This window comes from Musca vetustissima, unplaced genomic scaffold (genome assembly GCF_032173495.1).
Source record: "Musca vetustissima isolate MV318-11 ecotype Yass unplaced genomic scaffold, APGP_CSIRO_Mvet_v1 utg69289, whole genome shotgun sequence".
Taxonomy (NCBI): Eukaryota; Metazoa; Arthropoda; class Insecta; order Diptera; family Muscidae; genus Musca; species Musca vetustissima.
This window is the reverse complement of record NW_026887205.1, coordinates 29,716-55,788: the sequence shown is the minus strand read 5'-3', so window position 1 is coordinate 55,788 and position 26,073 is coordinate 29,716. Positions and strand designations below refer to the sequence as shown.

At 34.9% G+C, this 26,073-nt stretch overlaps 2 protein-coding genes across 2 annotated transcripts; both read left to right on the top strand.

The window, feature by feature from the left end:
- The first annotated feature begins 1,052 nt into the window (after window positions 1-1,052).
- Window positions 1,053-5,805, top strand: LOC133334802 (N-acetylgalactosamine kinase). Its single transcript, XM_061543120.1, has 5 exons — window positions 1,053-1,198; window positions 4,255-4,428; window positions 4,492-5,225; window positions 5,297-5,546; window positions 5,613-5,805. The coding sequence occupies exons 1-5, from the start codon at window positions 1,053-1,055 to the stop codon at window positions 5,803-5,805; spliced, it is 1,497 nt and encodes a 498-aa protein (XP_061399104.1).
- Window positions 5,806-12,386: 6,581 nt separating this feature from the next.
- Window positions 12,387-25,065, top strand: LOC133334801 (uncharacterized). The gene is made up of 6 exons (XM_061543119.1): window positions 12,387-12,479; window positions 20,271-20,394; window positions 20,466-20,551; window positions 23,071-23,229; window positions 23,326-23,397; window positions 25,054-25,065. The coding sequence occupies exons 1-6, from the start codon at window positions 12,405-12,407 to the stop codon at window positions 25,063-25,065; spliced, it is 528 nt and encodes a 175-aa protein (XP_061399103.1). The 5' UTR covers window positions 12,387-12,404.
- The last annotated feature ends 1,008 nt before the right edge of the window (window positions 25,066-26,073 follow it).

Sequence of the window (26,073 nt, the reverse complement as noted above, 5' to 3'; positions counted from 1 at the left end):
CAAAAATAAAAAGCTTAATTTGAATTTGTTAAAATATAGACATAGTAGATAAATTGTTTTTACAACAGCGTTTGTTTATTAAATACTGCTCAAGCGGACAATTGGAGCCTAGGAACGACGATACGCCCAAATCGCATATGATGGCAAAAATATGCACTAGACGAGAAATGATATACCATCAGAATGGTATCGTGTTCATGTCCATTGTTATTCACTTTACATTGAGATGAAATCGGACGAAATTAAATGTTCTATCTAGATAGGCATTTCAACCAATTAAAAAAACCCCATACACACACCATTCTGAAATCAATAAAAAATTGCATGTCAAACGGACAGTCTTGGAATTCTTTGGTGTACCATTTGTATGAAATCGAGTCAAATTATGTATGGGAGCTGTATATAAACACATGGACCTAATTGAGTAACCGTTGCGTACATAATTTGTTTTTTGTAATCACTACATTCAATTTAATACCCTCTGCCAAATTTCGTGTAACCATCATTTACATAAAATCGAACCACAGTGTGGGGAGGGGTATCAATACCGAATAATGGGGGTACCTCTATATGGTGGCTATCCCGAAACTTTGATCAATATTAATCATTTTTGTTACGGAGGTTCGCTATACATTAGGAAACAAAAACGCCAAATTACAGCCAAGTTATTTCGAGGTATAGCAAACAACATGACAATTTTACACAAAGATACGTTTCCACGACAGAGGGTTTACGTTTCCACGACGATCTGAAACGACATTACATCCTTCTTGATAAGAAATTAAAAAATAAATTTGATTTTAGAGATCAATTATAATGTAGCATTTTGGTCATTGTGAGTTTGTCTTATAAAAAATACGTAAACATATTATTATTATTATTATTATAAATTTAAATATTATATTTTTTAGAAATCCATATACCACATAATGATGAAATTTATGGAATTTTGACCCAATTTAACACAACTAAAGATATTTCAAGGACTTCAACAAAAAGTTTAATTTTATTTATTGTTTACGTTTTTTCAAGCTAAGATCATGAAGAACACCATGACTGACGTCACTAGCGACACCTATGTGTCAATCACAGAGATATCAAAAGGCCATCGCTTGTATGGTCGCTTGCATGAACTACGGGAATTTTATCGTCATGAGTATGGATCAGAACCAAAATTTTATGTTCGTGTCCCGGGAAGGTGAGTTTTAATTAATGTTGAATTCAATGCAATACGTTAAAATTAACCATAATATCGTAAAGGTGCGTAATAAGAAGGAAAAAATACAATACAATACATGGGCCTGCTTATTAAATAAGGTCTACCGGGTGGCGAATTCATGGCTTAGTCTGCTCTTGGTGTCAACGTTTAAATCGCGAAATACCAACCCCTGTTGTGGTTGGTATTAAAAAATCCAAATATCTTAAAAAAAAATAAATAAAATAAAAACGTAATGATAGCAGTGTGCCCATATATTTTGGTCCAAAAAAATATAGCATTTCCAGATTAAATGAAACCTTCTACAAATTAAATGAACCCTTTTCCAAATTAAATGAAACCTTTTCCAAATTAAATGAAACCTTTTCCAAATTAAATTAAACCTTTTCCAATTGAAATGAAACCTTTTACAAATAGAATGAAACCTTTTACAAATAGAATTAAACTTTTTCCAAATTAAATGAAACCTTTATTCTTATCCAAGGAAATATAATATTTGCAGTAATTTTAAACCAATATTTGAAAATTAAATCAAAGAATATTAACAAATATAGTTGTATGGCTATGTAATTAACATAAATATTCTTTAATTCGGTGTGATTTCATTTAATATCTTTACTAAATAAAACTAAATAAATAGTAATACAAACTGGGGTATTTCTTGACATTTTAATAAATAGGTAACTGCTTATCTTAATGAAGAGGTTCCCGACTTGCATGTCCATAACGTAGTTAGAATTATCTTGCCGAGTAAGCTGTTGAATACTTCGCTCGATTACATCAACAATGTTATGTTCCATTGAAACGTCACACAGCTCAGCTCTTGTACATAATTTTATTTTTAAAAATGCTTTTTCGATTGGACTTACCATTGGAGAATAAGGCGGTAAGAATTTAAGGTTGCATCTTTTGGATTCGACCAAATTTTGTATGTCATGTCGCTTGTGTATTTGAGCGTTATCGATTATCAAGAACGAATTTTCCAACTCTGGATTGATTTCCTCCAAAAGACTTTCTATAAATAATTTAAATCTGTCTGCAATGACACTGGAATTAGAAATTATTGTGTGATTGGGGTATCCCCAATATTCATTGATCGTTGTTTGGGTATCCATTTTGTAAAGTCTTGAGCATATTTTTGTCTCAAACCTAATGTTCTGGAGTCATTCATTTAGTAGAGTTTTGTATAGGTAGCCATACACAATTAAATAATTAGGAGCTAACCTGATTTTAGCTCGGGAACCTCTGATAATTGGGAATCTGAAGAAGAATTTATAACCTCACCAAGTATTACAAGTGGAAATGCTCCAGAACTTACCAAAGCTACATCTACAAGACCCCGAAACAAATTTTGTCAGTATAACAAAATAATAAAAGACATGAAATTTTTATTATGTAAATTGTATGAAGAGGGTAGAACAATTTCCGAGTCTGCAAATTTAACCTGCATAAAAGTAAGTTCAGCAAAAGCATTAATAAGAAGATACAAAAAGAAATTCTGGAAGGAAAATAAGCGTGGAGGAAATAGAACTAAATTTTTGACACCAGAAGTTTTAACTCTGATCGAGTTATATCTAGAAAGTCAACCTGGAATTGCCCTCAAAGCCATAAAAACTAAACTGTTGAGAGAAAATGATATAAATATTTCCACAAGCTCCATAGAAAATGGATTACGGAAATTAAAAATTACGTTGAAGATGGCATCTAGTGAAATAGAACGAATGAATGACTCCAGAACATTAGGCTTGAGACAAAAATATGCTCAAGACTTTACAAAATGGATACCCCAACAATATTCATTGATGAGTGTGGATTTAGTCTTCACCTACGAATAATCCAAGCCCGTTCAACACAAGAAACAAGAGGACACATGTGATGCCTACGGTCAGAGGTCGTAATGTCACTATAATTGCAGCAATAAACAACGCGGGAGTTGTACATCACACAACCGTTTCTAATTCCAGTGTCAATGCAGACAGATTTAAATTATTTATAGAAATTTTTTTTTGAGAAAATCAATCCAGAGTTGGAAAATAACGCTCAAATACATAAGCGACATGACATACAAAATTTGATCGAATCCAAAAGATGCAACCTTAAATTCTTACCGCCTTATTCTCCAATGCTAAATCCAATCGAAAATGCATTTTCAAAAATAAAATTATGTGCAAGAGCTGAGCTGTGTGACGTTTCAATGGAACATAACATTGTTGATGTAATCGAGCGAAGTATTCAACAGCTTACTCGGCAAGATAATTCTAACTACGTTATGGACATGGTTTTGAAAATCCCACAAGGTGCAAGTCGGGAACCTCTTCATTAAGATAAGCAGTTACCTTATCATCAACAAGTTTTTAAATCAAATATGTATTTCGCATTTAGGACCGGATATTCAATTCTTGTTCTAAAATATTTATTTATTAAAATGTCAAGAAATACCGCAGTTTGTATTACTATTTATTTAGTTTTATGTAGTAAAGATATTAAATGAAATCACACCGAATTAAAGAATATTTGTTAATATTCTTTGATTTAATTTTCAAATATTGGTTTAAAATTACTGCAAATATTATATTTCCTTGGATAAGAATAAAGGTTTCATTTAATTTGGAAAAAGTTTCATTCTATTTGTAAAAGGTTTCATTCTATTTGTAAAAGGTTTCATTTCAATTGGAAAAGGTTTCATTTAATTTGGAAAAGGTTTCATTTAATTTGGAAAAGGTTTCATTTAATTTGGAAAAGGGTTCATTTAATTTGTAAAAGGTTTCATTTAATCTGGAAATGCTATATTTGACAGTCAATGAAGACTTCGGATTCGCCTCCTTGTTAATCTTTTGACTACACCTTGACACAAAACAGAAAATTTGTATACGCTATCCGAAATCATCAATTTGGAAAATGAATTCAAAACCGAATAAATTCCGGAAATTGTGAGGTACCCTTATATTAGAAGTTTAAATAAAATATTCAAATATTAAGTTTTAAGTCTAGGTTGATGTTAATAAAACAATATAATTTTCCTCCGTTTATCTTTCCAGAATAAATATTATTGGCGAACATGTTGATTATTGTGGTTATCCGGTACTACCCATGGCTATTGATCAGTGTATACTGCTAGCGGTTGGATATACTGAAGAGAATACCCAATTGCAGCTTAGAAATATGGAAAAGAAAAAATACGAAGATTTCTCAATTGACCTCAAAGAGTTACAGTAAGTTTAACAAAAAAGTATCCTTTAAATATAATGTTATAATTATCGATTCTTAATTTTTAGAATAATTCATAAGAATTCTTGCCCGCCACCGTGGTACAATTACTACTTGTGTGGTGTTAAGGGGATTTTAGAAAAATTAGCTGATAACGACCAAAGGTATGGCATGACCGTGGCCATCAACGGCAACATTCCACCCGCATCGGGAGTATCAAGTTCGAGTGCACTGGTCAGCAGTGCAGTATTGGCTACGGCTTATGTTCATCATGAAACGCTTAACCGCAAGTCGCTGGCATCCATATCGGCAGCATGTGAACGTTACATTGGAACCCAAGGAGGTGGTATGGATCAGGCTATTGCATATTTGGCCAAAGAAGGATGTGCTCAATTCATTGAATTTCATCCGAGTTTAAATGCCACCCCTTTACAGTTGCCAGAGGGTGCTTGCTTTGTAGTTGCCAATAGTTTGGCCGAAATGAATAAGGCTGCCACATCAGATTTTAATCAACGTGTTGTTGAATGTCGTTTGGGTTGCCGTTTAATTGCCCTCAAATCACACCTTAACAATTGGAAGGATATCCACGTATTTGTCAAACTTCAGGAAACTTTGATGTGTGATTTAGCTCAACTAGAATCTTATGCATTAGAATATGTTTCCCAGGATATTTACACACGTACGGAATTATGTGATGTGTTTGGTGTAACCGATGAAGAATTCGCAAAAGATTTCCTAACGGAAAATACCCGCAATATGCAACAGTTTAAGTTAAAACAACGAACCTTACATGTCATTCAGGGTATGTCAAATATGAAAAGAAACATAAATACAAAAATATGTTAAAAATATTTATCACCCATCTCTTCCCAGAATCCCTTCGAGTCCAAGAATTTCGTACAATTTGTGAGCAGTTCTCCTTAAATGATGTACATTCCAATGGCATTCATACGAATGGCAATACTGATTCCGCCTTTGACTCTGCAGTTGCCAGACTATCGCAATTGATGAGACAATCTCATGACAGTTTGAAAACTCTATATGAATGTTCTCATCCGAATTTAGATAAACTAGTTGAAATATCACAACAAATGGGCATTGGTGCAAGATTAACCGGTGCTGGGTAAGTAGAAAACACACACACACCCAAATGCAGTATTTGTCAATTTCTAATCTGAATATCCTCTAGGTGGGGAGGATGCATTGTGGCCTTGTGTGACTCTGTGGCATCTTCGAATAAATACATCGAGACTTTGAAAGAAAAATACTATTCACAGTTACCAAAGGAAAAATTACAATACAAAGCAATTGAAAATGTAGTTTTTGCTACCTGCCCCGGTAATGGTGCCGAGCTGTTGATGTTGCTGCCATTAAATGAATAATATTGTGCCAATATATGTTTTTTTATTTATATTATAAAATAAAATTATGTTATAAATAAATATGCAATAAAATCTAAAATGTGTAATATCTACTACTTCTCAAATCTATATTTTCCAAGGTAAATTGTGTAGAGGGGCCTGTAATTTGCCATTCCTGGTAGAGTGAAAAATATATAGGCAGAAATCAATATGAGATCCTGTTTGGAAATACAAGTCCCGCCATTTATTTTGTACACTCATTGTCTTAAGCGAATTTTTAACCGAAGTGGCTTTGGATTCTTGGTGAATTTGAATGGTTTTAGGCTCGTCTTTCATACCAAATGTCATTTCGTGTTCAGAAATATGGCTATTGAATGCAGACGATTTGTATATTTTTCCAATATTTTAAAATATAGGTTTAGCCTTATTTTCGATTGGTCAGAATTTTCCATCTTGAATGTTTGAAAGATTCCACCCACTTTAGGGTCCTAGACAATCATTTCAACCGATGTGTCTGTTTGGCATTTTGTGTTATTGGTAAGTATATTTATACCTTCCTCCAACTTGAGTGTTTGAGAGTTGGTTACTTTATTTTCTCCTGGAAGCCTTGACTTGTTATGACCTATGCAACTATGTTGTAAGGGTATTATAGCTTTGTGTACGAAATATTGGTTCAAGACCCGCCTTTTAGTATACCGATCCTCATATCTCGATCTAGGCATGTGTGTTCATATGTCTGTCCATTATAATTTTTAAACAGTTGTGTACCAATCTTCACCAAATTTTGCTGCAATGTTGTTAAATACTTAGGGGATGAAATGGAACAAAAACTTTAGTTTTGTATGTTTTTCTGATTGCTCTAGAGGCCACAATTACTACCCAAACGTCCTATTCTGATATTCTTTAGTATTACCATTACCACATTAGAGGGCATACCTTTCGTGCGGATGGCTAAGAAATTTAGCATGAGGTTATCGTCAAGGACGATGCCTATAATTTTCGATGATGTTCATGCTTCAGATTCACATAACAGTACGGTAGTATCAGAGTCTTGTAGAGTGTAAGTTTGGTCTGGCGGGAGGAATCCTTGCTTTTGAGTTGCTTACTCAGACGAATTTCAAAACTAAAGTCATTAGTTTTATTTATGGCGGTACCAAGGTATATAAGATCTTTAACTACCTTGAAGCTGTAATTCTCAATGTCCACAGTTGGTCCGCGCAAGTCTACTGGACGTTTTGCGCGTCCAGTAGATTTGCGCGCTTGGTCTTCTCGTCGTTTACTGCCAGACCCACTTAGGCAGACTCCTTCTCAATTTGTTGAAATAATGTCATCGGCGTAGGCGAGTAACATGTGTTGCTTGGTGTACAGAGTGTCATTTCTGTTCACCTTTGTCTCTCGTATGACCTTTTCCAGCAGGATGTTAAAAGGCCACACGACAAATTATCACCTTGTCTGAATCCTCGTATAAAAGGGCTCCGAGAGGTACTTTCCGACTTTAACTGTTTATATTGTGTCAGTTAACGTTATCCTGCATAGTCGAATTAAACGCAGACATGGCTTTTAAAAACCTCTGGACGGATAGGGCTGTCGTATGCGGCTTTATATTCGACGAATAGGTGGAATGTGTCGATTTGTTTTTCAAGGGGTTTTTTTCAGGATTTGGCGCAGAGTGAAAATCTGGTCAAAGGTGGATTTGCCAGGTCTGAAGCCGCATTGGTATGGTCCAATAATGTCACTGAACATTGCCTTCAGTCGTTCACACAGCACGCTGGATAGCACTTTATATACGACGGGAAGGAGACTTATTCTTGGCGCATATGGTCCTGTCACCTTTTTTGTGCACGGGACACAGGATGCAGAGGTTCCAATCATTGGGCATGCATTTCTCTAGCCAAATTGTACTAATCAGCTGGTTCATGCTCCTTACCAGCATCTGACCACCAGTCTTGAATAATTCGGCTTGTAACACATCGGCACCTGCTGCTTTATTATTCTTCATCCGATTTATTGCTATTTTGACCTCATATTGGCTAGGTGGTATACACTCTACACCGTCATCTATAACTGGTTCTGAAGAAGTTTTTCAGAATGTTCCTTCCAGATCCCTAGCACGCTGTCTGTATCTGTCACCAGGTTTCATTCTTCATCTTTACAGGTGGATGTGCCAGCACCAAAGCCTCCGGTTGGTGTTTTACTCGTTGGTAAATTTTCTGGACTTATTTCTGACTCCTGTACATCTCGATTTGCTCAAGTTTTTCTTGTTCTTTCTTATTTTTTCTGAACATACGTTTCTTCTCTCCCCTTTTCTCCCGATAATTCTCCATCGCATGTGTGTTGCTACTGTCTTCAGGGTTGCCCTATACGCTGCGTTTTTCATATCAGTAGCATTACGACACTCCTGATCGTACAACGGATTTCTTGATGGTGGTATTTGGTACCCAAGTGTTGCTTTTGCTGCAGTTTTTAGGAAGAGGGCAATTTTCTGCCATCGCGACAAGGGGTGCTTTCGTCAAGCAGTTGGGTAAGTGGAACGGAGTAGGCTTCTGCTATCTGTTATGTTTGCAGCTTTTCGACGTCGAGTTTCCGTGTGCGAACCTTGGCTGCCACAAGGCAATGGTCCGAATCGATATTCGCTCCTCGGATGGATCGAGCTTCTAAAACACTGGACGAATGCCTTCCGTCTATCATACCATGATCGATTTGATTTCTCGTTGTTCGATAGGGGAAAATACAAGTTGCCTTGTGCAATCCAAGTTGCCATTTGGAAAATGGAAGTGAACAAAGACTTTTATTGTTTTTCTTTGACAAGACGAAAATGCAAGCCAAACGACTAAAAATGTGAATGTTGTTTATGGTTTCGTAGATTCCGTTCGGATTTTTTGATGTTAAAGATGCACCTTGCACAGATAGGCCGATCGTCGAAAATATCGATAAAATTGGAGAAATTATCGAAGTTTACCGGCATGTTAGCAGTCGTAACATCGCCCAGGAGCTATAAATCGATCATAACTGTTTCTTCGCTTTTTATTAAAAAAATAATAATAATGGACTCCTAATATTCGTACGAAATCATGCCGCTGAACTCATCGTGTTTCACAATATGAATGTAGTCGTTTGAAAGATTCAGAAGTTTCTCGAAATAATTTACATAAAGTAGCAGACCATTTTGGATATTTTTGAAAAAATGAGCAATTTAAATAAAAAATATATGTACTTCGAATTTCTTAAATCTTCGAAGATGCACTTAAACTTAAATTGTGATAGGAACAAAGAATGTATACTGCAGTATGGAATTTTCATTTAATAATGGCCTGCACTCCACTATAATTGCCTGGCATGTTACACGCGCCGTCATATCCTTGATCCCTTAACAATGTTGGATACAAGCCCAACTTAATTATTGTGTTTATTATGACTGTCAACAATATTTTTGTTTTTAAGCATTCAATAGTATCTTTTCATTTTTTAAAAAGGTGCGACAGAACTATTTTCGGGACTTAAAAATAAAATACTGATCATTTGTGACAAAAGGAATAGAGATAGACACATGTTTCCTTTTGAGAATATGCATAGAATCATTTTCTGAGTCGATTTATGCATATCCGTCTGTCCGTCCGTCCATGTATTTTTGTGAGCAAAGTACAGGTCGCATTTTTGATCCGAATTGGATGAAATTTGGCACAGCCCATTGGTTTGGCCCAAGGACGAACCCATATATATTTTCGTCCGATTTTAGGTAAATGGTGCACCAAAGTCCCTGAAAATATTAGATTTGCACGAATTTAGGCATAGCTTACTAAATTAAGTCGACAATGGTGTGTGCTAAATTTCGGGAAAATCGGTTCAGATTTAGATATAGCTCCAATATATAGTTTCGCCCGATTTTAGGTAAATGGTGCACCAAAGTCCCTGAAAATCATTAGATTTGCACGAATTTTGGTATAGCGTACTGAATTAAGTGTAGAATGATGTGTGCTTAATTTCATGCAAATCGGTTCATATTTAGATATAGCTCCCATATATAGTTTCGTCCGATTTTATGTAAATGGTGCCCCGAGGTCCCTATATAACTTTCGATTTGAACGAAATTTGGTATAGGGTAATGAATTAGGTCAAGTGTGAAGTTTTATAAGTATCGGGAAAATCGGTTCAGATTTAGCTATAGCTTCCATATATATTTTAGTCCTTTTTAATGTAAATTGATTAACACAACGAACTGAAATTTGTATTCCGTATTTGTATTGTCCGCACGTTACCACAATTCCTTTTGAAAAGTATTTATCTAATGTTGTCCGGGCCATTGTGCCGGGATCTAACAAATAAATATGGGTTTGTCTTAAGGGACCGCCCCACCCTTTCCGATTTTAAATTTTCAAGATTTTCAATGGGCTGGAAAACTTTGCATATATATACAGTGGCTCCATCGCATAATCGGACAAAAGGAGTATTTACTAAAACCAGAAGATTTTTGGAAGCAGGTAATTTGATGACAGATCATCTTAAAATACATTTTTATTAATAGTTTTGATTATATTAAGGTTCTGTTTACTGACGAAAGCAAATTTAATTTGCACGGGTCAGATGGAAAGATGTATGTGTGGCGTAAGCCAAATGCTGAATTTAATCATAAGAATACAAAAACCACTGATAAGCACGGAGGAGGTTCTGTTATGGTTTGGGGCTGCATGTCGTGTGTGGGAGTAGGCAATTTGCATTTTATTGATGGTAAAATGGACAAATTTGTCTACCTCAACATTTTAAAACAAAATGTAAAGCAAAGTGCAGACAAATTGGGTATCGCGAACAACTTTGCCTTTTATCAAGACAACGATCCCAAGCACACATCAGGTGTTGCAAAGCTTTGGTTGATCCATAACTGCCCAAAACTTATACAAACACCTGCACAGAGCCCAGACCTTAACGTAATTGAGCATCTTTGGGAAGAAATAGCTAGAAGAGTGTATGAAAAAAATTTAACTCCTTAGTACAGCTTAAGGAGACTTTACTGGAATCGTGGAACTCCATAGAGCCGGTGGCATGCCCGAATTTGTTCAAATCAATACCGAAGCGTTTACAGGCCGTTCTGGACAACAAAGGATATGCAACTAAATATTAATTTCTCGATTTTTTCATTTTTTAACATTGATACTTTGCTTTGTCCGATTTTGCGTTGAACACAATAAATTGAGTTAATTTTGTTTTCCTGACGAAATTTACTGTTATCACTAGAAAAGTTGTTGTTTTTTGTATTGTTCAGAAATATAAGTAAGTAATGTGTAAATAAAAGCGAAAAAAACTAAACATTTAGACAATTTTTTTGAAATGTATAGCATTATTATGTCTGACAACCACTTGTCCGATTATTCGATGGAGCCACTGTATATATATAGATTTAAAAGGGAAGAAAACTAATTTACCATATTTTGTTCTTGTTTTTTTGTGCTTAATGAAAAGTCACTTTTTTTGATGACGGTCATGATAACTCCTCACAGGAACATCGGACCTTTGAAAAAATATTTTTGGAATATCTCATATTTTTGACCACAAACCGCTGTTTAGTGTAGTTTCGAATTAAATCAAAATACAAAATTAATTTTTTTGAAACCGAGAATGGGGGGCGGGGGACCCCTTGATTGAATAAAATGTTGTTCAGAACTGAAGATATTTGGCAAGGAAACAAAACATGAAACGTTTGAAAGCTGTTAAAACAGTGTTGTCAAAAAAAATAATAATAATAAAATAAAAAAAATAATAATAAAATAAAAAAAAATAATAATAGCTAAAACAATTCACCCTTTAGTCTCATGGGCAAGGACAAAACATTGGAGCTATATGGGTTAAATTGGCAGTATAGGTATAAATAATGGCAACATAAAGCTACACGTGTCTACTAACAGGCGGTAAAATAATATTTTTGAAAAAAAGAAAACAAACACATTGACAAAAGCTCTGTGAATTGCGCATGGCTACTAGTTCGTAAGCTTTTCATTCATAAACATTGACAAAGGACATCAAGCTGGCGGCATTTGTTTAGTATCAAATTAGCGGCGCGACAGTAACAATCTTCGACGGTAAAATGGATTATTGACGTTAAAAGAAGTGTGTTTAATATTGGATATGGGACACACGGTTAGCTAGATCTAAACAATGTGTGTACGTGTGAGTGTGAGCATACACCATGTGAACAAAAAGTGTTTGTGTTGTGTACGTGTGTGTGTTTTTTTTGCGATAAAAGTGTCACGCATAATACAAAGTTTTTTTCCTGAATTGCCCCAAATGTAAACAAAAAGTAAATCCAAATAAAAACACAATTTACAAGAACAATAAATTCAATGCCAAAATCTCATACCGAACATCGCCAAGTAACCGATAAAAAGTTACAAAGTCCTTTTTTGTTGTTGGGTGATCCTGTTGCCTTTGTAACAAAAACAAATCGACACAAATATTTTCCTCAGTAATTACATAAAAAATACATTTCGAATTTAAACAGCCGACAACCTTACCGGCAACCCAAAAACATTCAAATCTTAAACTAACGGAGTAAAAATTTATTTAAAGCCCAGGAGATACAAATTCAAATTAAAAGAAAAGAAATAAAAAAAAACAAATTTGATGACACCATGGTATTATTGATGTCTTGTTGTTGTTGGGATGATGTTTGGAAAGGCAGTTTTGCCTGCGGCATTTACACTTTGGTAAGTTTTTGGCATCATGTGTTCACGTTACATTGCAAAAAAGTAAAACTTTTGAAAAATGTTTGTATTCTTTTTAAAGCATTTTCTTAACTAATAAGGGTAGATATACTTATACAAATGGTTTCTTTAATATACCAGAAGCAATTATTCATCGTTTAGTAGGTGTTTGCACATCAGCATATATTAAATCAGTAAAGGGAAGGCACCAAAATTGAACGATGATGATAATAACATACAATAAGTCATGTTGGGATTATGAAGGAGATACACATAGTAAAAAATTCTTAAACCAACTAATGGTTTTCTTTTTCATGTTTTTTTTCAAATGTTTTTAAAAGATGAATAGAAAAAAATTTAAATTATAAAAAGTACCTTTGGGGTAGATTTGGCATTTACAAAACTTCCTTTAAGGGAACCCCCATTCTCGATTTTTTATTTTTAAGATTTTAAATGAGCTGGTAAATGAATATCAATGCGTGTTAAGGTTTGTAACTTTGCACATATATATTTGAAGATTTAAAAAGGAAGACAAATAATTTACAAAAAAATTTTGTTGCTTTTTTGTTTTTGTTTTTTTTTTTTTTGTTTTTTGTGATTAAAGAAATATCCTTATTTTTGATGGCGGGCATGATAACTCCACAGTGGAACATCGGAATCCGAAAATTCTAACGGTGTTAGAAAGAGTACATGTCTGGCTCTCGTATGAATTAGGATTATTGACTTCGCACAACAATTTACAAAATGGCGGAACTTTGTAATTCTATGCTCAATTTTGTACGTTGTGCAAAATTTGATGTCAATCTGAATAACATGAGGAGTTTGAAGCCCAATTTACTTGAAATCAGGCGAAAATATATATGGAAGCTCTATCCAAATATTAAGCGATTTCAAACAAACTTGTCACAGGTTAGGTTATACTAATGTCAGAACGTTTTGTTCCTATTAGTTCCTTGGTGCGTCAATTACTTGAAATCAATCCATAATAAAAGGGAGCTGTATCTAAATCTGGACCGATTTTCACGAAACAAGGCAGACATCACTCTAGGCTCAATTCAGTACGTTATGCCAAATTTTGTGCAAATCGAAGGATATATAGCGACTTTGATGCACCATTTACATGAAATCGGACGAAACAATATATGGGAGCTATATCTAAATCAGGACCGATTTTCATGAAACTTGGCAGACATCATTCAAGGCTCAATTAAGTACGTTATGCCAAATTTACTGCAAATCGAAGGATATATAGGGACTTTGGGGAACCATTTGCATGAAATCGGACGAAACTATATATGGGAGCTATATCTAAATCTGGACCGATTTTCTTGAAACTTGGCAGACATCATTCTAGGCTCAATTCAGTACGTTATGCCAAATTTCCTGCAAATCGAAGAATATAGCGGGACTTTGGGGCACCATTTACATGAAATCGGACGAAACTATATATGGGAGCTATATCTAAACCTGGACCGATTTTCTTGAAACTTGACAGACATCACTCTAGGCTCAATTCAGTACGTTATGCCAAATTTCCTGCAAATCGAAAGATATATAGCGACTTTGGTGCACCATTTACATGAAATCGGACGAAACTATATATGGGAGCTATATCTAAACCTGGACCGATTTTCTTGAAACTTGGCAGACATCACTCTAGGCTTAATTCAATACGTTATGCCAAATTTCGTGAAAATCGAAAGATATATAAAGACTTTGGGGCACCATTTACATGAAATCGGACGAAACTATATATGGGAGCTATATCTAAATCCGGACAGATTTTCACGAAACTTGGCAGACATCATTCTAGACCTAAATGATTAGGCTGTACCAAATTTCGTGCAAATCGAACGATATATAGGGACCGATTACATTAAATCGGTTAAATATATATATGGGAGCTATATCTAAATCTGAACCGATTTTTTCCAATTTCAATAGGGTTCGTCCTTGGGCCGAATAAGTGACATATGCCAAATTTCATCCAATTCGGATCATAAATGCGACCTGTACTTTGTTTACAATTTAACATGGACAGACAGACGGACGGACATGCATAAATCGACTTAGAAAGTGATTCTATGCATATTCTCAAAAGGAACCATGTGTCTATCTCGTTTCCTTTTGCCTGTTACAAACATATGCACAAAGACATAATACCCTGTACCACAATGTGGTGAAGAGTATAAATCAGATGGAAATATATATGGAAGCTGATTTCAAAATGTTTCAATCTAATACACTCTGCAATATTTTATGTAACTTCACCAAACGTAAGCTCCTCGGTGCCCCATCTGCATGAAATTGGACGAAAATATGTATATATGGAAGCTATATCTAACTTAGTACTCTGCATTTACATAAAATCGGACGAAGCTATATATGGGAGCTATATATATATATATATATCTGATCCGATTTTAATGAAACTTTAGACACCGTATTCGAGTGTCAATTACATACGTTATGACACATTTTGTCTGAATATATATAGTTGCTATATCTATATCTGATCCGATTTCAATGAAACTTAACACACTCTATCCTAGTCACAATTCCTTACGTTTGGTGCACCATTTACATAATATCGGACGACATTTGGTGCACCATTTACATAATATCGGACGAAGCTATATATAGGAGACATATCTAAATCTGAACCGAGTTTAACAAAACTTCACAGACATCAAACTGAACTTAATTCAGTACACAGTGCAAAATGTTGTCTCAATCGGACAAATATTGGGAGTTTGGCACACCATTTAGATAAAATCGGGCGAAAATATATATGGAAGCTATATTTAAATTTTAAGCGATTTTCTCAAATTTCAATAGGGTTTGTCCTTGGACTAAATAAATGGGTTGTGCCAAATTTCATCCAATTCGAATCATAAATGCGACCTGTACTTTGCTCTTAAGAATACATGGACGGACGGACATGCATAAATCGACTCAGAAAGTGATTCTATGCATATTCTCAAAAGGAACCATGTGTCTATCTCGTTTACTTTTGCCTGTTACAAACATTTGCACAAAGACATAATGCCCTGTACCACAGTGTGTTGAAGGGTATGAATAATAATTTCATTGTCACATTTAAGCATATTGGTAATGTCATGTTTGGGGGTGTTTTTCTGCAGCTGGAGTTGGAAACCCCCATTTTGTTGATGACACCATGACAGCAAAGGACATATGTGGAACCTTGACAAATTTGAATTTAATTCGCATATGCAATGTTCGCATCAGGGCGAAATATGTGCAAGTTATCAACATACGACCTTAGAAAAGCCACATAGCCAATATATGTCTGATGAGCCGCTTAACCAACGGCGAAACACGTCGTATATGGTGGGTACGTGGTTTTTCTCCTGGCTTTCCTTTTCATTGCAAAACTTAGATCATTAAGTTCGACTCGAAAGTAGTAAAAAATCGTAGATTCTTGCAGTACGGGAACAAACCAATAAAAATAATAAATCGATATGAAATGTTGAAAAATTCTGTTTATGGGATTGAATACTTCGTAAATATTTCATTTTTAGTGGGTGTATTTATTTCCTGTTACATACATAATATTATGTACCGCAGTCTATGTGACGGTGTATTGTGTCTCAAATTGTGGCTGACAGTTTTGATGTCTAACATTTAATGCATATCCAAGATCCAAATATAGTGATGTATCTACTGAAGTTCCAGTTATGCGCTGATGACTTTGAAATTTTTCATGAAGTTCCAGTTTCTCAGAAAAATTTTGTTGGACCGACATTTACAATGTTTCATCATAATCAATTAGTAGTGGGTTTTGATTAAAAGTGGTCACGCTCTGAATCCTTTCAGATGCACATAGCAATAATCTGTCCTTTCATCGGTACCTTTAGTTTTGGGAAAAGAAAAATTCAGCGGCAGGCTAGTCCGGTGAATGCTGTGGCCAGTGTTGCTAAAACTTTTGTCATTAAAAAATGCTAGATTTTATTTAAAAAAATGCTAGAAAGTGCTAAGAAATTTAAAAAATAAAAATGCTAAAAAGTTTATAGAAGGAATTTCGCTTATCTGTATTTCTTAACATTTGCTTGCAAAACCTGAAATATTCACCTGATATCCTATTTATTCATAATCAGAATAAAATTCTATGTCGATATAGCCATGTATATATAGCTCGCGATATTGAAGACAGATCTTCGAAATTTTGCACAATGCTAATATTCCTAGGATGGTATTGAAAATGGGCAGACATCACTCTAGGCTCAATTCAGTACGTTATGCCAAATTTCGTGCAAATCGAAGGATATATAGCGACTTTGATGCACCATTTACATGAAATCGGACGAAACAATATATGGGAGCTATATCTAAATCAGGACCGATTTTCATGAAACTTGGCAGACATCATTCAAGGCTCAATTAAGTACGTTATGCCAAATTTTGTGCAAATCGAAAGATATATAGGGACTTTGGGGCACCATTTACATGAAATCGGACGAAACTATATATGGGAGCTATATCTAAATCTGGACCGATTTTCTTGAAACTTGGCAGACATCATTCTAGGCTCAATTCAGTACGTTATGCCAAATTTCCTGCAAATCGAAGGATATACAGGGACTTTGGGGCACCATTTACATGAAATCGGACGAAACTATATATGGGAGCTATATCTAAACCTGGACCGATTTTCTTGAAACTTGACAGACATCACTCTAGGCTCAATTCAGTACGTTATGCCAAATTTCCTGCAAATCGAAAGATATATAGCGACTTTGGTGCACCATTTACATGAAATCGGACGAAACTATATATGGGAGCTATATCTAAACCTGGACCGATTTTCTTGAAACTTGACAGACATCACTCTAGGCTCAATTCAGTACGTTATGCCAAATTTCCTGCAAATCGAAAGATATATAGCGACTTTGGTGCACCATTTACATGAAATCGGACGAAACTATATATGGGAGCTATATCTAAATCCGGACCGATTTTCACGAAACTTGGCAGACATCATTCTAGACCTAAATGATTAGGCTGTACCAAATTTCGTGCAAATCGAACGATATATAGGGACCGATTACATTAAATCGGTTAAATATATATATGGGAGCTATATCTAAATCTGAACCGATTTTTTCCAATTTCAATAGGGTTCGTCCTTGGGCCTAATAAGTGACATATTCCAAATTTCATCCAATTCGGATCATAAATGCGACCTGTACTTTGTTTACAATTTAACATGGACAGACAGACGGGCGGACGGACATGCATAAATCGACTTAGAAAGTGATTCTATGCATATTCTCAAAAGGAACCATGTGTCTATCTCGTTTCCTTTTGCCTGTTACAAACATATGCACAAAGACATAATACCCTTTACCACAATGTGGTGAAGGGTATAAATCAGATGGAAATATATATGGAAGCTGATTTTAAAATGTTTCAATCTAATACACTGCATGAAATTGGACGAAAATATGTATATATGGAAGCTATATCTAACTTGGTACTCTGCGCAATATTTTGTCTCAATCGAACATCATTTACATAAAATCGGACGAAGCTATATATGGGAGCTATATATATATATATCTGATCCGATTTTAATGAAACTTTAGACACCTTATTCGAGTGTCAATTACATACGTTATGACACATTTTGTCTGAATATATATAGTTGCTATATCTATATCTGATCCGATTTCAATGAAACTTAACACACTCTATCCTAGTCACAATTCCTTACGTTGGAGTTTGGTGCACCATTTACATAATATCGGACGAAGCTATATATAGGAGACATATCTAAATCTGAACCGAGTTTAACAAAACTTCACAGACATCAAACTGAACTTAATTCAGTACACAGTGCAAAATGTTGTCTCAATCGGACAAATATTGGGAGTTTGGCACACCATTTAGATAAAATCGGGCGAAAATATATATGGAAGCTATATTTAAATTTTAAGCGATTTTCTCAAATTTCAATAGGGTTTGTCCTTGGACTAAATAAATGGGTTGTGCCAAATTTCATCCAATTCGAATCATAAATGCGACCTGTACTTTGCTCTTAAGAATACATGGACGGACGGACATGCATAAATCGACTCAGAAAGTGATTCTATGCATATTCTCAAAAGGAACCATGTGTCTATCTCGTTTACTTTTGCCTGTTACAAACATTTGCGCAAAGACATAATGCCCTGTACCACAGTGTGTTGAAGGGTATGAATAATAATTTCATTGTCACATTTAAGCATATTGGTAATGTCAAGTTTGGGGGTGTTTTTCTGCAGCTGGAGTTGGAAACCCCCATTTTGTTGATGACACCATGACAGCAAAGGACATATAATATGTGCAAGTAATCAACATACGACCTTAGAAAAGCCACATAGCCAATATATGTCTGATGAGCCGCTTAACCAACGGCGAAACACGTCGTATATGGTGGGTACGTGGTTTTTCTCCTGGCTTTCCTTTTCATTGCAAAACTTAGATCATTAAGTTCGACTCGAAAGTAATAAAAAATCGTAGATTCTTGCAGTACGGGAACAAACCAATAAAAATAATAAATCGATATGAAATGTTGAAAAATTCTGTTTATGGGATTGAATACTTCGTAAATATTTCATTTTTAGTGGGTGTATTTATTTCCTGTTACATACATAATATTATGTACCGCAGTCTATGTGACGGTGTATTGTGTCTCAAATTGTGGCTGACAGTTTTGATGTCTAACATTTAATTTCTCGGAATTTGCATCTGCATTTACAATGTTTCATCATAATCAATTAGTAGTGGGTTTTGATTAAAAGTGGTCACGCTCTGAATCCTTTCAGATGCACATAGCAATAATCTGTCCTTTCATCGGTACCTTTAGTTTTGGGAAAAGAAAAATTCAGCGGCAGGCTAGTCCGGTGAATGCTGTGGCCAGTGTTGCTAAAAAATGCTAGAAAAGTGCTAAGAAATTTAAAAAATAAAAATGCTAAAAAGTTTATAGAAGGAATTTCGCTTATCTGTATTTCTTAACATTTGCTTGCAAAACCTGGAAATATTCACCTGATATCCTATTTATTCATAATCAGAATAAAATTCTATGTCGATATAGCCATGTATATATAGCTCGCGATATTGAAGACAGATATTCGAAATTTTGCACAATGCTAATATTCCTAGGATGGTATTGAAAATGGGATATACACATGCTGTGATGAGTGAACTGATGCGTTATCATTGACCAATAATAGGCAATAATATTAGGGCAAGCTTTATCCAAAAGGTAAAATCTGACGAAAATATATATGGGAGCTATATCTATATTTGGAATATATGCGAGCTGTATCTTAAGCAAATTAAAGAATAGCGCTGATCTCTTTGAATATAGCGCTGATCTCTTTGAACATTTTCATGAGGGTCCAGATATGGTCAATGACAATGCCTACAATTTTCGGTGATGACCAGATAATATTTTTTAGATGAAATGGAGCGAAAACTTAATTTTTGTGTTTTTTTCGAGACAATCTATAGACCACAATTGAAAGCCGAACATCACAACACAACCCACGGTGAAGGGAATCTGGACAAGCAATTAGAAGGGCTGTACTGAATATTAGTAATATTTATTGACCTCTAGTCGGTCATGAGGGTGCAAATATCACGAAATTTTGACCAAGCTCAGAATATAGAACCACTGAAAGTTAGATATTCTTGGAAGTTGTGTAGGGTATCATATGGTCGGCGACGTCCGACTATACTGCTCCGGTCACTGGTTTTACATATGATTCCGTTTACTCTTATTTCCTATAGATTTATTATGGCTTCTCAGCATTAATTGGCATAATGGGTCTTATCGATGAATGGGACTTTATTCTGGGTAAGCGAGAGAAACCCCGTGGGGAGACTATAATTGAAAAAGGTGACATAACAAAAAGTAATTGAATTCTGTATATCACGTTTCGACACATTTCCAATTAATTCGATAATTTAATGTTTCTTTTACAGCGCATGTGGTATTTAATATTATAACGTTGACAGTTTCAATGGGATTACTATTTTCAGCAGTATTGTTAATATTTGGCTTGAAGAGGGTAAGTAAATTAAACGTACATATATAAGTATGTATTAATAACAAAATTATCATATTCTAAGAATAAACATTCTAATCATTTAGATATGGTTATTTATTTTACTTTATGAAAATAGCAAAAAAAAAAAAAAAACAGTACTTACAGATCGCGTGTCTACTGTACCAGAGATCTTAGTAAACGAAGGTTTATCCAAACCGGCTCAAAATCTATCGATTTTGTTCTTCGAAGTTATTCGAATAAACCATTTCGAAATGTTTCCATTGTGCATAGTTAGAATTACTCTCCGAATGGAATTGTGCATGTCCGTTCATCTGTGCTTGTGCTTTTGTAAAGAAAGTGTTAACTTTTTCTCTTCGAAGTTATTCGATTTCGAAAAAAAACCTTTTCTAAATGTTTTCTTTGAGCATATTTACAATTACTTTCCGAATGAAATTATGCATGCCCATCCATCTGTGCTTGTATTTTAGTAAAAAGAGTGTCAAACTTGTTTATTATTAGAATGATAGGCGATTTGCCTCTTCATTTAAAATGGTGAGAATCGGCTCATATATATGTTCGGCCGATTTTATGTAAATAGTGAACTAACCTACTTAGGTTCGTAAGGAGTTAAACTCCTTGTACATTAGAACTTTTTACCGGGTTAACCTACTTTATGAGGATTTATTTGACATATATGCAAAGGAATAACAACTGAAACCCACTGGGTTAACGAAATCCGGTTAAATGTAAACGTACTGTTAAGTCTAGAATGACATGTGTTAGGTTAGGGAGTACACAGTCATTAAATGGAGACCTTTCGTTCCATTGTGATCAAGGAAAAAGTAGAGAGAAAATACAATAGATTAAAAGAGAAGAAAGGATTCAGCTTATTATTTCGGCTTTGCTCAGGTTCAAAAACGAGTTAGTTTTCTTGGCCGACAGAGTTAGTCAGATAGATCCTCGGCTAACTAGTTCGTCTGTTTTTTTTTCATTTCCCATAATATCGCAGCAAAATCGATAGCTCATGACGACCTCAGATTTAATGGCTTAAAGAGCCATCTCCACTGCCTTCCAAATCTCCGTACAAAAAATTATTAATATTGACTCAAGTTCCAGGGTAGCTCCCACATAACGGTACTCCCCAATATTCGGTATTTTCGGGATTTTGGACACGTTTTTCAACCGAGTTGGCTTTAAATAAGGATTTTGGGTTCCCATTGTATATTACATCTCCGTACTAAAAATTGTTAATATTGACCGAAGTTCCAAGGTAGCCCCCATACAGCGGAAATTTCCAATATTCGGTAATTTCGGGATTTTGGACACACGAAAAAATTATTGATATTGGTTCAAGTTTAAGGGTAGACCCCTAATAACAGGATTCTTCGAACATTTTGGGATTTTGGACAAGTTTTTCAATCAAATTGGCTGTAATTTATAACATAAGTTTTCTCCTAGATGCAGTCATTTTACATATTTATGTTAGAGAGTATAAAAAGTTCGACCCGGAATATGAAAACCAGTGAGCGGAGCGGTAAAGTCCATACCTGGATCCTCATGGAAAATTTCAAAGCGATCAGCGCTATATTTTCGGTTTCTAGGGGTTAATGGGTTACTAAATAATATTTGAATACGTAAGCACCTGTGAATATTTAAGTGTAACTCCCACATCTGAGTACATACGACAACGTAATTGGTATCAATTTGAAGGCCAACCACTCCTCTTGGATATATTTTCAACTTCTTGGCTCTACATCCTTCAGGGGTAAATGTATACGCTATAGAATACAAATTTTGCAATTTTTCACGCAAAAGTCAGGGTCCATTTGACCCGCTAAATATTGACCGATCTTTATCAAAAGAGGCATGCTTATTGTTTGGCTCGATCCCCATCTCCATGTAAAAATTCACGATGTTTGGGCCATAATTGCGGCCTCTGGAGCGACCAGAAAATCAGACAAAAATAAAGTTTTTGGTCCATTTCACCCCCTAAGTATTAACCGATCTTTACCAAAAACAATAGGGGTGTTCATTGGCCAGAACCCATCCTACATGCAAAATTTCGTGAAGATTGGTCCATAACTGTGGCCTGTATCGCGTTTACAAATTCTAATGGACAGACGGACGGACGGACACACATGTCTAGATCGACTCAGCTAGTCGAGGTGGGTCTAGGACCAATATTTCGCTGCGTTACAGACTCTTGGGGCTGCACAAAGCTATAATACCCTGACAACATAGTTGTGTAGGGTATAAAAACGATTGGCCATATTTCCAATTGATACAACAATGACACAGTAACAATACAATTTGAACAAAATGTAGTTTTGTGAGTTATGATAATAATTGACTATGTAAACTATATTTAATTTTTACAGTACGTGACCCTAGGCAACAACGATAAAGAGTCAATATAATGCATATGAAATAAATAGTAATGTAATTTACATACTCGTACATCGTAACGGACATAATTGCCATACACAAATGCGAAACAAAAACATGTTTATTTACTAATCACCCGTTCAATATATTTACAGAAAAAACGCGAACTTCTATTGCCATGGATTCTGATGATGGTCACCGACATAATTGTGGAGTGTTTTTACATTGGTTATTTTTTGATATATCGCAGTGTGACATTTGACCCAGTAAATGGTTTCATTTTCACGTTAATTCTATTCATAACTACATTAAATGTAAGTTTTTTTTGTCGTTTTCTTTTTATGTGGTCATATTTAATCAGTGAAATGTAATATTCAATATTTGCATAAAATCCATATTATTTCTTACAGGTTTATTGTATTTTGTGTGTGATATCGCAATATCAATTGTATCGCATTAGAGAATGTCTAGGTGGACCTCAGGTGGGTGTAAATAAAATGTTATATCATAATTTATATGTAGTATTGTTTGTGCTAATGAGACCCATTTGTATGTGTGAACAAATAGTCTTAATATACAATCATATAGGGCGCTGCTAATGGGAACGTCGAATGCTTTTAACGAATATAGGTACCATTACAAATAACATTTTATGTACTTCTATATTTAAAATATGAATTACCAAAATGGGTATGAGTGTGCCAATATATCTGAATTGCAAAAATGGCAATATTAGAAGACAACGAAGTATGTACATGTTTGTCTGTCTGCTCACTTGAACATCTAAAATCAGAAATACGAAATATATTACGCATGTTTCGTGTTATGCTTCGCTGTCAAACATAAAAAATTTAACGATGAATTGTCCTAAAGACGAATAATAAAAACCAGTGAGCGGAGCAGTATAGTCAGAGGGGCAGACCATATGATACTCACACAACTACCACAAAAATCTTTCTGCGGCTCTATGTTCTGAGTCTGGAAAATATTTCGCGATATTTGCAACAGATTATCGGTCAACGGCTCTACTTTCTAACCCAGGCATATTTTCCAAATCTTGTTTTCCCGGGGGGAATATAAACGCCATAAAATACAAATTTGGTCACTATAGGTTTTGGTTGATTTAACCTCCGAATATTGACTAATAATTATCTAAACAGTCGTTCTAAGTATTTGGTGGGATACCCTTCACCGTGTAAAACAGGTGATGGCCTCTTGAGCTATTGGAAAATCTAACAAAAATAAAGTTTTTGGTTCTTTGCACTCCTTTTAACATTATAGGCGTCTCTGTCCATAAGCGGAACTTCATGTAAAATTTTAAAGCGATCAGCGAGTAAATATAACAATATAATTGGTATCAGTTTAATGGTCAACCACTCCTCCAGAATATAAATTTTGTCATTTTTCACACAAAAGTCTGGATCCATTTGGTCCGCTAAATATTGGCCGACTTTCTTCAAAGCAGTCATGCTTATTCTATGGCTATATCCCCTTCCTGGTCTAAAATTTTGGTTGTGTCAGACCCCATCATATTGCAAAAATTCGTGACGATTGGTCCATAACTGTGGCTGCATCGTGTTTACAAATTGCAATGGACAGACAGACGGACGGACACACATGTATGGAGGGTAGTATGGAGGGTATATTAATTTTGTCATTCCGTTTCTAACTCATCGAAATATTAATTTCCGACTCTATAAAGTATTTATATTCTTTATCAGAGTAAAATTGTAAGACGATATAGCCATGTCCGTCCGTCCGTCTGTTGTAATCATGCTATCTTCTGAATGAATTGAGATAGGGTGCTGAAATTTTGCATAGGATTGTCTTTTGTATGCAGGCAGTTTGAAGATAGCTCCCATATAACGGTACCCCCCTGTACCTGTATTTTGGGGTTCTTGGGCGCGTTTTAAACATTATAAATATAGGTCCACTTTTTCTGGTAGCCCCCATATAACGGTACCCCCAAATTGTCGGTATTTTTGAGTAACGTTTTTAGGTACGTTTTCAACCAAATACGCTGTAATTTGGTATTTCGTATTCGCTTATGGTAACAAACCTCCCTACCAAAAAATTATTTGTATTCGACCCTTTTTAGGGGTAGTTCCCACATAACCCCCTTTTTTGTATTAAAATAGTTAGCCGATTAGTTCCGCGTGTTGGGATAGAAAAACTAAGGACAGAAAAACTCAAACCTGGCGATAATGAAATATATCGGTCTCCTGAAAGAAATAATTGATATACAAAACTAAAATATTGGGTTCGAAATTGACATATATCGGTTACTAATTAGGCATAGCCCTCATATAATGATAACCCCAATTATAATTCTATAACCCTGCAAAATATACATTTTACAATTTTCTTCGATATCATAAAGGAAAATTCCTTATCGTAGTAAAAAATAGCAGATTTTTGCAGTACGGAAACAGTGCAAATATTGGTCCCCTTTAGGCATAGCCTCATGTAACTTTGCAATCTAAATTGCAGTAGTTTGAGGATTGTATACTCTACAATGCGTTATTAGTATCAATCCACGCTTTGGGGTTTTCAGATTTTAGGAAAAATCCCCATTAAAAATTGCTGAAATTTGCATTTGTTGTACATAATGGTTTACATAAATCGGTTTCTAGAATTATCGGTGTAAGCCCACTTTTTGGTATGCTCCCTATATTTTCATTGCAAGTATCTGTCAGTATACATGTGGTGGTGTGGCCCGGCCGAACTTTATGCTTTAATCGCAAGATACACCTTACCACAGGATAAAATAGTCGTCAATTGGTTCGGTTTATATTACTGTAGGTTATCTTTAGGATCAAATTATTAATTTGTATTGTTAATAACTAATGCTGGGACTAGTTACATACAGGGACCGTAACGGTTATAACTTATATCAAATCAGGTAAAAAATAACTGTTATTATGTGACCTAAATAAAAAAAATCCACTTTAATTAATTATTTTTTAACGGAAAAAATAAACGTTGATTTTTAACTGTTAAAAATGATTTTTATTTTTTCCGTCAAAAATAAAAGTCTTTTTGGGATTTTTATTTTTTCCGTCAAAAATAAAAGTCTTTTACACTTTTATTTTTTCCGTGTAAAATAACAGTCTTTTGGGACTTTTATTTTTTCCGTCAAAAATAAAAGTCTTTTTGGG

Excerpts from the sequence above, each read along its gene's own strand:
- LOC133334802 (XM_061543120.1), top strand. The coding sequence starts at position 1,053 with ATGACTGACGTCACTAGCGACACCTATGTGTCAATCACAGAGATATCA. Across the intron at positions 4,429-4,491 it reads ATTGACCTCAAAGAGTTACA|AATAATTCATAAGAATTCTT; the intron begins GTAAGTTTAACA and ends CTTAATTTTTAG. Across the intron at positions 5,547-5,612 it reads GCAAGATTAACCGGTGCTGG|GTGGGGAGGATGCATTGTGG; the intron begins GTAAGTAGAAAA and ends AATATCCTCTAG.
- LOC133334801 (XM_061543119.1), top strand. The coding sequence starts at position 12,405 with ATGGTATTATTGATGTCTTGTTGTTGTTGGGATGATGTTTGGAAAGGC. Across the intron at positions 20,395-20,465 it reads AAAAGGTGACATAACAAAAA|CGCATGTGGTATTTAATATT; the intron begins GTAATTGAATTC and ends TTTCTTTTACAG. Across the intron at positions 23,230-23,325 it reads TATTCATAACTACATTAAAT|GTTTATTGTATTTTGTGTGT; the intron begins GTAAGTTTTTTT and ends TATTTCTTACAG.